The 17,580-nt window shown below is 38.6% G+C and overlaps 1 protein-coding gene across 1 annotated transcript in view; it reads right to left on the bottom strand.

Moving 5' to 3' along the window:
* CSMD3 (CUB and Sushi multiple domains 3) overlaps positions 1 to 17,580 on the bottom strand; it is a 1,166,690-nt gene that overhangs the window by 307,352 nt on the left and 841,758 nt on the right. Inside the window, exons 38-41 of the mRNA XM_077493847.1 lie at positions 13,989 to 14,107; positions 13,750 to 13,819; positions 12,271 to 12,387; positions 6,723 to 6,932 (exon numbers count right to left, since the gene is read on the bottom strand). Of these exons, the coding sequence (XP_077349973.1) occupies positions 6,723 to 6,932; positions 12,271 to 12,387; positions 13,750 to 13,819; positions 13,989 to 14,107 (516 nt within the window). The remainder of the gene's footprint in view (positions 1 to 6,722; positions 6,933 to 12,270; positions 12,388 to 13,749; positions 13,820 to 13,988; positions 14,108 to 17,580) is intronic.

Consider the following 17,580-nt stretch of genomic DNA (forward strand, 5'->3'; position numbering starts at 1 on the left):
GATATTTGAACTGGCTATACCAGTTCAAACATTGCAAATCGGGTGGTTTCTCTGTGCCTATTGTAATCATTATCAATATCAATTTTAGGGCATAAGGGGGTCTAAGTTGTTGCTTTGCCTAGGACCTCATTCTGCCTTAATCCATTTCTGTCCATAAATGTATATAATATTGGGAATGTGACAACACCATACTCTCTGAAAAAGACCCTTTTGCAAACTAAGTTTGAATACATACAAATATGGTATAAGCTTGATTATATTTTTACTGGAGTTTTGGACTTGTATATGTATAACCAAAACTTCCTCCAAAGATAAAGTACATTGTCCCACTAGAACAGGAAGAATATTGCTAGAAGGATCACCAGCTGGAAAAAATGCTATCTCTGTCATATATAGAAGATTTCCTTTCCCAGAGACACAGAGGGAAGTGAAAGGGAAATACTCTTATAAACAACTTAGGATCTGGTAACCCCCAACAGGTTTCCTAATCAGAAGATTTTCCCTTGCTTCTTATTCTGGTGACAACCAAAAACATTTTGGATTACTAATCACTTTTTGCAATTGTTACCAGAATAAAAAAGGGGTGAACATCCCCAGTGCAGAAATACAAGCAGAAACTTATCCATCATGCCATACCATCAAGGAGGCATGTAATTGGCCTCAAATTTATTTTACAGCAGGACAACAATATCAAACCTTCCTGGCAAGTTTCTTCAAAAAACTGTGTACAAGTGTACCTAAAAGAACTGAAGAACTGATGATGTTTTAAAGGCAAAGGGTGGTCACACCAAATATCGATTTGATCTTGGTTTCTCCTCTGATCATTTAAATTTCCATTTTTCTAATTTATAAAAAATAACTATTAATACTTCTATTTCTGAAAGCATCTGCTTTTGCACAGTAATATCTATCTATCTATCTATCTATCTATCTATCTATCTATCTATCTATCTATCTATCTATCTATATTCATTAGCAAGGAAGGTTATTAAAACACAAACACACAACTTCTTCCTTGTTCTACCTAATCCAATTAGTCTAATTGTTATACTGTTGTAATATTGTTGATCAGAAAGAAAGCCTAAAGTTAATTTATCCTCACAGTGGGGAAAATTACTCTGTTAATGGCAGCTAGACTTGTTCTCTGAATCCATCCCCACATTGATGAATCTTACTAATTGCAGGTACCACATGTAGTAAGGAAGAAAGCAAATCTACATGTAAATGTGTTTGTAAACTGACCATGACTTTAGAAAGAGAATTTAACCACTTCAATACCGGGCACTTAAACACCTTCCTGCCCAGACCAATTTTGAGCTTTCAGCGCTGTCGCACTTTGAATGACAATTGCGCGGTCATGCTACACTGTACCCAAATGAAATTTTTATCATTTTTTTCCCACAAATAGAGCTTTCTTTTGGTGGTATTTGATCACCTCTACGGTTTTTATTTTTTGCGCTACAAATAAAAAAATACTGAAAATTTTGAAAAAAAATGTTTTTTTTGTTTCAGTTTCAAAACTTTGTAAATAAGTACGTTTTCTCCTTCACTGATGGGCACTGATGGGGCTACACTGATGGGCACTGATAAGGCGGCACTGATGGGCACCAATGATGTGGCACCAGTGAAGTGGCACTGATGAGGTGGCATTGATGGACACTGATAGGCGGCACTGATAGGCGGCACTGATGGGCAACACGGATGGGCGACACAGATGGACACTGATAGGTGGCACAAATTGGCACTGATAGCTGGCACGGATTGGCATGGATGGGCGGCACATATGGGCATGGATAGGCGGCACAGATGGGCATGGATAGGCGGCACAGATGGGCATGGGTGGGCACTGATAGGCGGCACAGGTGGGCACTGATAGGCGGCACAGGTGGGCACTCATAGGTGGCACAGGTGGGCACTCATAGGCAGCATTGGTGTTATACTGTACTAATGGATGCCAATCAGTCCCAAACAATAATGCATGCCAATCAGTGATGCCCATTGTGGGCACTGATTGGCATCCATTATGGGCACTGATTGGCATCCATTGTGCTGACTGGCATCCCTGGTGGTCTAGGGAGGATTACCTTTTGCTTAGCATCCCTGGTGGTCTGGTGGCATCCCTGGTGGTCCAGTGTGGGCATCCTCGGGGGGGCTGCACTGATAATCGATGAGCACAGACCCCCCATGTCAGAGGAGCAGCCGATCGGCTCTCCTCTACTCGCGTCTGACAGACGCGAGTGAGGAAAAGCCGATCACCGGCTCTTCCTATTTACACTGTGATCAGCCGTGATTGGACACAGCTCATCACGTGGTAAAGAGTCTCCGTCGGAGACTCTTTACCGAGATCGTAGCTGCCGGGTGTCAGACTGACACCCCGCAACAACAATCGCCGCGATGCGGCTCATAATCCTGATCACGTCATATGACGTCCGATCAGGATTATGAAACCCCTTTGCCACCATCAATTGCCTATAGGGCGGGCGGCAAGTGGTTAAAATTATGACTATTCCTAAGATGTTATGATTTTTCTTACTAAGACTATTTAAATTAAAAAGTAAATTTTTCAAATAAGCTATCAGTTGACTTGCATATATGTCATCAGTCAACAATTAATATTATTTTAGGACCTCTGCTATTCTAGGATGCAATATGCATGATCTCGCTAATGACATCCTAGTGTTTCTTTTTTGACAAAATGACAAAATAACTAAATTCACTTTATATTAAAACAGAAGGTAATCGCGTGTCTTATTCCAGCATATATCCCTAAAATAAAAAAAGATTTTTTTTCATTTCAGGATAGACAAAGTAATGCAAATCATTATTTTGCATCGCAATGGCCAAATATACACCAGAATCACTGGTGTATAGTGCAAATGTTGTCTAATGTTATAGAGTGATTTTTTCCATATTGCATACACATCTCAGGCTTTTTTGGGACATCATCTGTGCAATGTACAGAAACCATGGCTTCTCTAGAAAAGGGCTTTGGACCCCAAAACAAAGTTAACCATACAGGGTATAGTGAAAAGGGACTTAAGGAATTAGAAAGCCCTTAAACAGAACCAGTGTGTTGCGCAGTAATCATCATAAGTAAGTTATATTATTTTTTGGATATGTGATGAAAAGGGAGATTTGAATAACTTCTGTTCTAAGAAGACTTTTCTGTGTTGAGCACTGACTCAGTTGGAGGGCTTTTTAATTCCTTTAGTTCCTTCAAACCCTAGCTATACCATATCCAACAGAAAATTATATGTTTCCTTTTTTTCTAAACACAGAAGTAGATTTAAAGCAGAAAAGTTGCTTAAAGCAGATAGGTAGATAAATAGATAGTTAGCCCCCCCTTGTCCAAAATAATATAAAAAATAAATAGACATAAAATGGTTGCTGTGAAATATATGGGAATTATATATACTGTAATTATTTAAGCATCTGTATGTTTATGATGCATCAGGAATTGTAACAGATGACCCTGGCCTATCCACTTTATCTGAAAAAGTATAAAAGCTGGGAAATTGTGCAATGCTGAAATGAATAGCAATTTAAAGTATACACTAGGATTGAACTTATACCTCTCTGGTGAACTCCATGCCCAAGAAGGTTAAGGCAGTGCTGGAAAATATTGGTGGCCACACAAAATATTGAGACTTTGGGCCCAATTTGGACATTTTCACTTAGGGGTGTACTCACTTTTGTTGCCAGTGGTTTAGACATCAATGGCTGTGTGTTGAGTTATTTTGAGGGGGAAGAAAATGTACACTGTTATACAAGCTGTACACTCACTACTTTACATTGTAGCAAAGTGTCATTTCTTCAGTGCTTTCACGTGAAAAGAATTAAATATTTACAAAATTGTGAGGGGTGTACTCACTTTTGTGAGATACTGTATATGACTGGTAACCATTTTGAAGTGAAACTTAAGTCCAAAGTCACGCTTACGTTAAACAGTTTGTTGAATCAGACTATGGACTTAAATCTGATTCCTTTAAAAAAAAACACACCGACATTTGACTGATCATTTGGCGTCCTTTCATTATGCATTCTGTTGAGATAATATCTCTTATGTGTCATATGCAGGTGGCATAAAAAAAGAAATACAATGAAAGTAAAATGACATGGGTGCCAGAGTGACAGAGAAAACATTTTTAAAGCACGGTGTTGGCAAAGTTAGTGTGGAGAAGTCAGCTTTGAGGTTGGTATATGAGGTTGGTATATTTCATATCACATGTAATTATTTAATGACCAGGTATGCATTTTTTGCAGCATGTTGTAGTTCAGCTTGGATGGATTGTTTAGATTGGCCCTCTCACTGCCAAATAATTGGTAAAAGAGCTTAAAATAAGTACTGGTGTTCTAGCCTTCTTATGGCTTGTGGTACCATGCCACCAACACATAGATACCCTGTAAGTAACATATGGGTCATGAAACACGTTGAGACAACAGATGTCGTATTCCTATATAACCTATTTATTACTATATTATATCACTCTGGATTCTGTTCATGAACTATGAATTTATCAGTTTTACCATAAGTCATTCTATATCAATCATGTGTTACTATTTTTCTTGTGGACATCATAAATTTATTATATACGTAAAAAAGATTTTTATCCGACACAGATTCATTCTTTTCTAATGCTAAGGATCTGTGGAACTAGATTATGCAGGTACCATCATTATATGTATATATCTATATGTATATGTATTTTATTGATTATGAATTATTAACATGTGTTACTGTGGTACAGTGTACCAGAATATATTGTAGACAAAAATAAATATAATATAAATTTTATTCAATACAATATTTTGGCCCACCATGTACTTCATTTAACCAGTTCCTGACCGGCGCACGCCGATGTACGTCGGCAGAATGGCACGGGCAGGCATATTGGAGTACAGGTACGTCCAATCTTCAATGCTGCTCTGCCATCGCGAGTGTGCTCGCGTGCCGGTCGGGACCCCCATGAGTTAGGTCGTAGGTCCCGCGGACTCGATCGCCGCGGGCATACCCGCGATCATCTCACGGGGCGGCTGAATGGAGGAAATGCCGTGTAAACAGCATTTCCCCATTCTGCCCAGCAACTAGTGACGCTGATCTCTGCTCCATGTGATTGGAGCAGAGATTAGTGTTCACTGAATGAAAGCCCAGCCCCCACACAGTTAGTAACACACCCCTAGGAACACTTACCCCCTACACTGCCACCCACTGGTTAACCCCTTCACTGCCAGTGTCATTTACACAGGAATCACTGCATTTATATAGCAGTGATTACTGTATAAATGACAATGGTCCCAAAAATGTGTCAAAAATGTCCGATGTGTCCGCCGCAATGTTGCAGTCACAATAAGAATTGCTGATCGCCGCCATTACTAGTAAAAAAAAAGAATAATAAAAAATTATTAATAAAAATGCCATAAACTATCCCTATTTTTCTAAACGCTATAACTTTTGTGCAAACCAATCAATAATCGCTTATTGTGATTTTTTTTTTACCAAAAATATGTAGAAGAATACGTATTTCCCTGAGGGAAAAAAAATGTTTTTTATATATTTTTGGGGGATATTTATTATGACAAAAAGTAAAAAATTATGTGTTTTTTTCAAAATTGTCGCTCTATTTTTGTTTATAGCGCAAAAAAAATAAAAACCGCAGGGGTGATCAAATACCACCAAAAGAAAGCTCTATTTGTGGGAAAAAAAGGACGTCAACTTTGTTTGGGAGCCACATCGCACGACCGTGCAATTGTCAGTTAAAGCGACGCAGTGCCGAATCGCAAAAAGTGGTCAGTTCTTTGACCAGCAAAATGGGCCGGTCTGTAAGTGGTTAAAGTCCCACTTTTTTTGTTTTTTTTCTTGTAGCACTGTTCTGTCCTGAGCAAAAGATCATTCTGTTTATGATCACTAATGGGAATGTAAAGTGTTTTTGGACCTTATTTATTGTCTTTATTTATTGATGATAGTCACGGTCAATGTTTTTAGTTAGATAAATATGAATAAATACAAAGAAATATAGTGTTGTCTTTTATCCAATCAACAGATGGAGATCTAGGTGATTTTTTTTTACATGATTTCCTCTGTTTCTTTAGCTACTTTGTTGTAAACACCCTGTTATTTACAAAACTCAATAGATCAAACTAACGTTTCCATACACAATTTAAAGAACCTCTCATACCACTGGAGGCTTCAATTTGACAAAGCGAACCTGAAAGAGCTTCTCCCTTTATGAGAACTTATAGTGGTCTAGAAATCTTTTTTTCATATACTAAATGTTATTTGTAAAACAAAATGTATAAAAACGTATAAACTAAAAATATAAAATAAACAAAACAGGCTCCTTTATGATAGAAAGATGACATAGAATGGCAATTATTCTACTTATTCTAGTTGTATCAGTGATTTCTCTCATTTATTTATTTTTATTTATTTTTTTATGTCAAAACTTCTTTCGTACATCTCTTCAAAATAAAATTGTCACCAAGTAGAGGGGATCTCAAAACAGTGGGACCACTCAGTGAGGTGCTGAAATATAATGATTTATTGTAGAATTATTACATTCTCCTATACTCCAACCTCTTTACACAAATGCTCACCCAAGTACTTTGTTTGCCAGCTTCACAGTCATTTATAAATAGACACGCTGCTGTGCTCAAAAGTTTGAAAATGCACATTTTAAAAACTTTTTATTGATTGCATTAGAATAGCAAAGTGTGTTGCTCACCTTGATAAATGATGTGAAATCCCTGCTTGTTCTGTGAATAATCACTATGGAAATACAGGCTGGTCTCATGGGTTGTGCTGAACAGGGAAGCAGGGACCTGAGGGCCGCTTAACCTGCCAATTACTGAGCCAATGTCTGCAGAGCCACTCCGTACTTCCAGGTAATCGTGTATTGTTTCCGTAGAGAAATTGACAAACTGCAGATGCACACCTGAAAAGATAAATCACATACGCTGCATTACTTAACGATACGTTTAATTAAAACAACAGCTGCAAAGTACGCTTCAAACTGTTTATTGGGCTTCTGCTGTTTTGTAAGCATGGTGGGCCTTTTGATTTATTGCATGTGTATTTAACTTTAAAGGGAATACATTTTTTTATATTTTTGTAGAAAATAAGTAAATACATATATTTCCATCAGATAGATATGAAATATTGTATGTGGAATTATGTAATTACCATTTGCACTCAGCAAATGGCAAAACCCACTACTGTTGTGATGAAAACCTTTATACAGTAGCTCTGGAAATCGTATTAAACAGATTGCTGAAAAAGGAGAGGAGAGACTTGCTTCCTCCCCCTCTGCTAGCACAGATGGGACCATCTGGATTATTCACAAGATATTTTTTTACTAGAGTGTATCGGGTTTGAATTGAAAAAAGGAATTGGGGTGGCAAACATGGCACTGCTTGAGGGGGACAGCACACAATTCAAATTAGATAAACACGCAAATCTTGATCAAAGTTGATGTTTTTTTCTCTATTAATACAGTATAGTGCAATAAAGCCCAACACAGTTCAGGCATTGCCATTCCCTTCATCAGCAATATGTCTGCTTCGGGAGATTAAAACTAATATCAGGGCGATGACCAATCTGATATATTGGGTAATAGCACCAGTGCAGTAGACAAAAGACTAGGTAAGGGTTAACTAAATAACTAAGGGATCTATTCAGACAGCATCCATATGTATCTCATTATTAGCATTTTATTAAGCTACATTCTTTCATTCTTTCGTGTCTTGTTGTATTTTTCTTTGTTTACTGCTTTATGAAAAAACACTTATATTCTGTGTGTCAATGTCAAACAATTTCATGTTCTATACTGTACTGTATAAAACTTAAAAAAAAAAAAAAGTGAATCTTTAATCACTTCAGGACCGGAAGGATTTGCCCCCTTAATGACCAGCCCATTTTTTGTGATACGGCACTGTGCCACTTTAACTGACAATTGCGCAGTCGTGCAATGTTGTACCCAAACAAAATGTATGTCCTTTTTTTCCCACAAATAGAGCTTTTTTTGGTGGCATTTGATCACCAGTTTTTTTGATCACCAGATCTGCAGTTTTTATTTTTTGCGCTATAAACAAAAAAAGAAAATTAAAAAAAAAGATGATTTTTTTTATAATTTTTGCTATAATAAATATCCCCAATGTAAAAAATAAAATAAAAATGTCTTCATCAATTTAGGCCAATATGCATTCTTCTACATATTTTTGGTAAGAAAATCGCAATAAGCTTATATTGATTGGTTTACGCAAAGTCTACAATAGAGAAAGGAGGGAAGCACACCTAAATGTAGTATTACACAGGTATTTAAGAGCACAAAAGTACATGCACTTACACAAGAGAAAACATCAAAGGCATATCTTTCTTATAGAGGGTCCTCCTTGATGGGTGTCAGCAATCCGGTTTCCCATCGTTCTGCTGTGTTTGTGCTTGTACAGGATGCTAATTCCAAAGCAGGAAGTGAAGGGGATACTGGCTGCCTGGCGTGGACCGCACAGAGGGAAATTACGTCACCCAGTGGATGGACCTCGGAAACTAGGACAGGAAACTAGGCTACACGCTCTGAGCATTCAGCTCCTTCTACTAGCCAGTATACATGTGTGATTAGTTCCATGCGAATCAAAAATTCATACGAACTTACGTAAATTCGTACATTTGGGAGGATCTGAAATACTAATTTCTATGCTTCTGAATTTTGTACAAAATACGAAATTCTCTTTAAGAATTTCGGATACGAATTCCATTACAACAGAAACGTGACCGGTGTTTTGTTGACCAATCTGAGGTTTTCTTCTGCTGCTGTGTGAGGGTTGGGAAAATTACCTTTTTTAATATGGGAGTGGGAGACTGGTACTGGTAGTCGATGGGAGATTCAGAATTGGACAAAATAAGAATGTTCATTTTTATGATTATTCGTTATGATAAAGTTAAAAAACCCAGGAAGTCAGCACAGCACAGGGATAGCGGGAGCCCCTCATAATGATAAATTCATCATAACGAATATACAAATTAATTCTAATACGAAACGAAACACAACGAAACAAAAAAAAATAATTTAGTGATGACACACATGTCTACTAGCCAGTAGAAGGAGCTGTATGTTCTGAGCGCATAGCCTAGTTTCCTGTCCTGGCCAGTAGAAGGAGCTGTATGCTTCAAGCGCATAGCCTAGTTTCATGTCCTTCCTACACCGAGATCCCACTGGGTGACATCATTTCCCTCCGTGCGGTCCATGCCAGGCAGCCAGGATCTGCCTTTGAAGTCTTCTCTTGTGCTAGTGCATTACTTTTGTGCTATTAAATAACTTTCTAATACTACACTTAGGTGCGCCTCCCTCCTTTCTCTTTTGAATTTCTCACAGAGTACTCTGGATAAACTCTGGTGATGGCTTGCACCTAAACTGTTTAGATTATATATGGACAAACTCCAAACAAAATAAGGACAATATAAACTTTATGTATATAAAGTTGAATTACTATACAGGCTTTCTCATTGTTATGCGCTGGGTAACCCTCTCTTTCTAATAACATCTACAAAATAGGAAGTATATTTATGGCATTTTTATTATTCTTTTTTTTAATAGTAATGGTGGCGATCAGTGATTTTTATCTGGACTTCGACATTGCGGCAGACAGATCAGACACTTTTGACACTTTTTTGGGACCAGTGACATTTATACAGCGATCAGAAAGATAGCCACTGATTACTGTATAAATGTCACTAGCAGGGAAGGAGTTAACACTAGGGGGCAATCAAAGGGGTAAAGAGGAACTGCAGTCTGCTCACATAATTTGTAATAAAAACATTTTTGCCATTCTGAAGCTCTGCTTCAACCACTTTGCATATTATTTCATATATACTATGATTCTGTACTTCTGCCAAATATGCTACAGAAATCTCGCCCCACTGAGTCTGAAGCTGAAGCTGCTGCCTATTAACTTCCTGGAAACAGGAAATGGGCTGTATAAGGTATTTAGTGGCAGAAAAAGATATATTTTACTATCCAAAGTTAAAACAACAAGGGCAGAAGATTTAATAGATGGAACGTTGAAAAATAACTGAAGTTCCACTTTAAATGTATTCCCTGGTGAGGTGTTTCTAACTGTGGGGGGTGGGACTGACTGGAGGAGGAGAGAGCTTCCTAATCACTAGGAACAGCAGATCTCTCTCTCCCCCCTGTCAGAAATTGCTCTCTGTGGAATGATGGCGGGTGGTCATCGGACATCACAGCCACTGGCCATCTGCATCGGCTTCAGTGGCATGCGCATGCCCCTATCGTTCTTAAAGAGGCCAAGGTACACCTACAGCAATTTGCCCAGGAATGCCAATCTGCCACAGTATAATGACGGTGGCAGGACGGCAAGTGGTTAAAAAAATAAATATAACTTAGGTTTATATTGCTCACTTCTGCATAGAAACCAGATTCTAACTTAAGCTTGTTCAATAAGGCTTTGGCAATAAAACATGGAAGCTGATTGGTTTCTTTGCAGAAGTGGGCCTCGTCAGCTTTAGTAAATAAACCCCAATGTCTCACTCTCACTGCAAGTAGAAGCTCTCATGATCACTTCTATTTTATAGCTTGGAGCCTGGAGATAAAATTTAAAACAAGCTCACCTTTTTAATGCCATCATTTACATGTTAGCAGTGAAAGGGTTGAAGAACAAGTCAAGTCTGGGATAGAAATTCATTTTTCAAAAATAGTTTTGAAGGGTCTATATCTCAGAAAACTGATCTTTAATCTTTTAAGGGCTGAAAGCAAGTAGGAATGATCATATCTTCCCGGGGACGGTTCACAAACACTTTCATGAGTGGGTGTTGCTTACAGTTCAAAGTTTTTTACTTTTTGTGGCAAACCTCAATAAAGTTTATGGCATAAATTGTGTTTTTTACTTCTGGTCATTTGTAGGGCTAATAAACAAGCTTTCACAAAAGATATGGAAAGCTAGGCACTGCCATGGGGACTGCCACCAATGCCAAATTAACCTGTTCCTGACCGGTCACCGCAGTTATACTGTGGCAGAATGTCTCCCCTGGGCGAGCCGCCATAGCTGTACATAAGCCCTTTAAGATGCTGTAGGAGGCACCCACAGTGTGTGCCCGGAGGCATTGTGAGTGCCCAGCGGGTGCGATGACCGCCAGGCACCTGAAATCACTTTTAACAGAGAGAGAACCAGGATCTGTGTGTGTAAACACACAAATCCCAGTTCTCTCAGGGGAGAGGAGAGAGATTGTGTGTTCATACTAAGTATGAACGATGATCTCTCTCCTCCTCTAGTCAGTTCCATCCCCCCTACAGGTAGAACACACCTAGGGAACACAGTTAACCCCTTGATCGCCCCCTAGTGTTAACCCCATTCCCTGCCAGTGACATTTATACAGTAATCAGAGCATTTGGTCTCAAAAATGTGTCAAATTTTTCTACCACAATATCACAGTCCCGATAAAAATTGCAGATCACCGCCATTACTAGTAAAAAAATAATAATAATAAAAATGCCATAAATATATCCCCTATTTTGTAGATGCTATAACTTTTGTGCAAACCAATCAATATACGCTTATTACAATTTTTTTTACCAAAGATATGTAGAAGAATACATATTGGCCTAAAGCGAGGAAACATTTTTTTTTGTTTTTTTGGGGGGGTTATTTATTATAGCAAAATGTAAAAGATATTGTGTTTTTTTTTTTTAATTGTCGCTCTTCTTTTGTTTATAGCGCAATAAATAAAAACCGCAGAGGTGATCAAATACCACCAAAAGAAAGCTCTATTTCTGGGGAAAAAAATGACATAAATTTTGTACAGCATTGCACAACCACGCAATTGTCAGTTAAAGCGGCACAGTGCTGTATCGCAAAAAATGGCCTGGTCATTGAGCAGCCAAATCTTCCGGGGCTGAAGTGGTTAAAATAAAATACCCTATACCACAGTATCTCTCCCTATAGTGAATTTTCAGCTCTAACAACAACTCCTAACAATTTTAACACCCACTGGCAATATGGCGGTTATGAACTCACTCTTTTATAGTGAGGAAGCTGAGTTAATTTTAACCCCTGCAGCACCAGAAGATTATGTCTAGGGGGATGTGTGGGGGCACAGGATTTTGGATTTCAACTAAGAGAGCAGTCAGCAGCTTAAGGGATACTTTGCATTAAAAGTAAGTACTGTCCCTTGTGATGATTTAAAAAAAAAATGACTATGCTTTAAACAAGGCAAAGCTGACTCTACACATATTACCAGTATTCATAGTAACAAATACTCACCAAAGCCAATAGGGAGCTTGATTGTCCATGTGCAATCTAAGCTGCTTGGGTAGTTTCCAGGAAATCCAGGACTGAGTATCACTCCACTGAAATCGGACATAGCACCGCCACATTGTGCTGGAAGAGATACATGTATAGTCAACATTCTCAAGACAATATGGCAGTTTGTAGAGCTTGTGTTACCTTTGGTTTTATTAGTTGTGTAGATGAACAGTGGGCCATATGGGACTTTCTCAGCCTCTGGAAATGTTTTCCAGAAACAGATAACTGACTCTCAATACATGAATGATGCTGGTTTTCAGACAAAGCAGTGGTGAGAACAGAACAAGGATTGGCGTGCATGCACGAGCAGGTGTTCACTTTTTTTAGCAGCCATTGAGCTCACCCACACCATATTTAAATGAGAACTCCATTCATCCACAAAGATCTATAGCATATACAGTATGTATATGCTGTAAAGATCTCCTTATTTAGGATTGAGAAAAGCCTACTGTTTACAGAAATCAGAGAGCCATCATAGCAGTATCTCATCACCTATCAGGTGGTGAGTATGAGGTTTCTCTCAGAAAAGGGTAGGCTCAAAGCCTATGATATGTTGTTTCTTTATCTAACTCATGGTTCTTTAGGAATCCTATACTCTCTATTACAGTATATGCTTATTTGTAAAACAAAGACTTTTAAGGCCCCTTTCACACAGGGCGGATCAGTAATGATCCGCCTTGTGATGATCCGCTTGCTCAGCGGGGATCGCTCCATTGTCCCCGCTGAGCTGGCGGCGGACAGGGCGGTCTCTGCACACTGTGCAGGGACCGCCCTTTCAGCTCTCCACTCTCCTCTATGGGGATCGGATGATCACGGACCGCCTGTCTGTGTTCATCCGATCCGCTCTGCAGACGGATCGAAAAATAGGATTTTCCTCCATCTGCAGAATCGGACAGTAGCGGATGCGGACAATAGCGGGTGTCTGCGGATGTTCATCCGCAGACACCCGCTATCCCATAGGAATGCATGTATGTCCATATTTCATCCGCAAACGGATGGATGAAATACGGACATACTGTCCGCATGTGTGAAAGGGGCCTAAATGTGTTTAAACATGGTTTATAAAAGTATAAAATTAAAATTAAAAAAAGTGACCCACAACCATTTAAAGCTGATATAGCTTCTGATGGAAACCAAAAAAAGTGAATCATGCCTAAAAAAAGCAGCTCACTGCACATTTTAATGAACCTTTAGGCACACACAAATGATGACATCTTTTTGTACAGGATCTAGACTTTTCATTCATTAAGACTGCTATTTCAGCTAAGGTAGAATATCTTGTAACATCTAAACTTCTGCATAAAGTTAGTTTAAAAAGAATATGCCAATGCAGCATTATATTGGTGATATATATATATATATATATATATATATATATATATATATATATATATACATGTTTTAAAGTAACGAGTATGTCAGCAAGTATGTTCTTACCAATGCAAATAGGAATAGGATAATTCCATCTTCGTACAGGGCCAGGCATACATGTGATGTGAGAATGACCCTAAAATAAGAAAAAATAGATTTATATTGCTTTTACTATTGTAACTTGAGCTGTTGGAATGGTATTGCTGTTACTGTTAACCTACAGAGCCATTATATAGATATTCATTACAATGCCATCTCTATTAGCTGTAGATCGAGTGCTATAAGTAGGTGAAAGATGTCATTACCTGAAGAGAATAGCCTTGATCACAGTGGAATGATACTACATCTCCAACCATGTATCTGTCACCAACTTTTATTCCATTGCTGGGCATTTGTGGCTCCGGACATGAATCAAGACCTATTGCTGAAATATAAATAAAATAAAAAATGTTTTAATGCAATGTGTGTTTGACATCAAATAACCAATAAAGATACATGGCTGTACTTCTCTGGTTCTCTGATGTTATTGTAATTTTAGTTGTTTGCAATAAACCATTGTTTTTCTATGTTTTAAACATAAATCAGCCACACTGTAAGCCAATGGTTTAAAAATTCATCAGAGCTTTGCATTGCCCATGTGTCACTTGTACTCCTCTTGTTGTTTCTTTAGGCTTAAGTGTTTAATGAAACTTTATACCAGGGTTTCTCTATCAGGGTTCCCTGAAATCCTAAGGTTCCTTCAGAGTTTGCTAGGGGTTCCTTGTGCAATGAGCAGTTTCTGCCTCTTAGATAAGTTCCCACTGACACCATTGATTTTTTTAGCTATCTGTAAGGGAGTAATTCTTCCCAATGATCACAAGTGTAAGGACCATTCTTCTGACTGACCTTCACACTAATGTATCATGAGTTGTAGATATAGAAATTTGTAGAAGGGGTTCCTTACGGAAAGTTATTTCAAGGGTTCCTTTGTGTTGAAAAGGTTGAGAATTATTAAAGATTATTAGGTATTAGATAATTAAAATGAAATGTCTCACCCATAAGGATTTAGATGATGTCACTTTGATCTCTGAGGTGGCTGCAGAGATCATCTCCATGTATCTCAAGGCATATCCTATCCTTTTCTATGGACTACCCTCGACTGTTCTTATAGTACACTAAAACCAATCTAAAAGAATTACCACCACAGGTCATTATGTCATTTTAAACTATGGTCACCCTAGTTCTTCCCAATTGTCACTAAATACATTGTCCTGTAGAGAAGATAAACATTAAAATATATCTAAACTTAACGAAAACTAAACGAAAACTAAACGAAAATTTAATATTTTGCTGCTTACCAGTCCTTAGAAGAGGTAACTGCATGAGGCTTCTTTTCTCAGGTTTTTTTATTTTTTTTTACTTAATTTATACCTTGTGGTCCTATCTGTAATATACTTTTTGCCATAGGTGACAATGCTCACCCAGTGCAATGTTTCTATGGAGGAGCAATGTTGATATTCTAGGACAGGAAGTGGGTTAGGATAACTAAACACCTCCTGCTCTCCACTTCTTTATACAATGAGAGGAGGTCTTCTGTAGTCCTAACACTTTTCCTGATAGGCTGTTGTGAGATAACACTACAGGGTACACAGGACAGCACGGGCTTCGTAGTAGGATAAATAGATATGTTTTGCACTTTTCTCATTAACCCCTTCATGCCTAAGCCTTTTTCTGACATTTGTTACAAGTTAAAATTCATATTTCTTTTGCTAGAAAATTACTTAGAACCCCCAAACATTTTATATATTTTTTAGCAGAGATCCTAGAGAATCCTAGAGAATAAAATATCGATCGTTGCAATATTTTATGCCACACAGCATTTGTGCGGCGGTCTTTCAAAAACAATAAAAAAAGGACACTTTAACAAATAAAAAAAACAGTAAAGTTAGATGATGTTACGCTGAGTAAATAGATAGCTAACATGTCATGCTTTGAAATTGCGCACACTTGTGGAATAGTGACAAACTACGGTACTCAAAAATCTCCGTAGGCGAAGCTTTAAAACTTTCTACAGGTTACCAGTTTATAGAGGAGGTCTAGAATTATTGCTCTCACTCTGACAATCGTGGCAATACCTCACATGTGTGGTTTGAACAATGTTTACATTTGCGGGTATGACTTATGTATACATTTGCTTCTACGCGTGAGCACGGAGGGACGGGGTGCTTTCATTTTTTTTATTATTATTTTTTTTTTACACTGAAATTTTTCTCATCATTTTTATTGCTGTCACAAGGAATGTAAATATCCCCTATGAAACTAATAGTCAGTGACAGGTACTCTTTATGGAGAGATCTGGGGTCTATAAGACCTCAAATCCCTCCTTTGCACTTAAAAGCATTCAAAACACCAAGTTTGGTGATTCCAGCTTTGTTCAGGTCTCCAGCCAATAGGACGGAGAGCCCAGGTGAGCTGCGAAAGGTGGCAAGAAGGGGAGGGACATCCCTTCCTGCTCCTTGGGATAACAGGTGAGTGGCTGCTAGCTGCATCAGTTGTCAACCCAAGAAAGCTGACCGTTTGCTCTAAAAAATTGTCCCGGGGTGATGTGTGCAGCTGCATGCATACCCCGGTACAACCCCTTCAAGCTGAGTCTGCATATTTGCGTATAGTCAGCGTGAAGGGGGTAAAACGATATAGCAAAATACCTGTGAATGTTCTTTTTTATCTAGGTAATGGTATGCATACTGTAGTTGTATTTAGTCAAAGTCAACTCAAGTTGTTCTATAATGTTAAACATAACCATAAAGAATACACTGGAGAAGTCTTGTAAAACCATCACAGAGTTTTGCAAAGCCTGCAGTAGAACTGCGGATTCCTAGTGGAATGTTTGGGTACTGAGCCATACGTGGACTGAAACTCAGCTGGTTCAAAAGGGACCAGATGAATTTCGATCCATGAATGGGCACCCTGTTGGTACACAAGTTGATTCACCATTTAACCACGTCAGTTTGGGAAGGTTTTGACCATTTCCTGGCCAGGCCATTTTTTGTGATACATCACTGCATCACTTTAACTGACAATTGCACAGTCGTGCGACGTTGTACCCAAATAAATTTGATTTCCTTTTTTTCCCACAAATAGAGCTTTTTTTTGGTGGTATTTGATCACCTCTGCGCTTTGTATTTTTTGCGTTATAAACAAAAAAAGGCCGACAATTTTAAATGAAAGACCAATATGTATTCTGCTATTTATTTTTTGTAAAAAAAATCCCAATAAGCGCATATTGATTAGTTTGCGCAAATGGTATAGTGTCTACAAAATAGGGGAAAGATTATGGATTTTTTAAATTGTTTTTACTAGTAATGGCGGCGATCTGTGATTTTTGGTGGGCCTCCGATCAAAGGGTTAAATATTCCCTAGGGGGGTGCTTACTAACTGAGGGGGCGGCAGTGTCACACTGAAGGAAAAGAGACATCCTTGATTTAGCTTAGCTGAATTACAAGATTTCTCTTTCCCTTCCTTGACAGATCCGCCTTTTGCTATGTTTGCACAGGCAGATGGCTGATCCATCTCTCCTGTGAATGTTCGTCGGAGCGCGGTGGCCATCGCGGCCACCAGACCCACTTATTGGCTCCCGCTGTATCCAATCACAGTGGGATCGGTGCTCCGGTGGTGCACATGTGCGCCCAAAACCACGTGCACTAAATCATGTACCTGTACATGATTTTGCACAGCCAGGCCGTCCTGTCGCAGTATATATGCGGTAGGCAGTCTTGAACCTGGTAACTAGTGTAGTATACTAGTGTACAACTAGTGAAAAAGCCTGTTGGGTTTTTCCCGAATGATTAGTGTTGCAGGCTATAAACCTGCAACACTTATCATTGTGTTCTGCTAACAGAGAAGGCTCCCCGCACAGAA

This window comes from Lithobates pipiens, unplaced genomic scaffold (genome assembly GCF_037356315.1).
Source record: "Lithobates pipiens isolate NorthernLeopardFrog02 unplaced genomic scaffold, aLitPip1_a1.2 Scaffold_19, whole genome shotgun sequence".
NCBI lineage: Eukaryota > Metazoa > Chordata > Amphibia > Anura > Ranidae > Lithobates > Lithobates pipiens.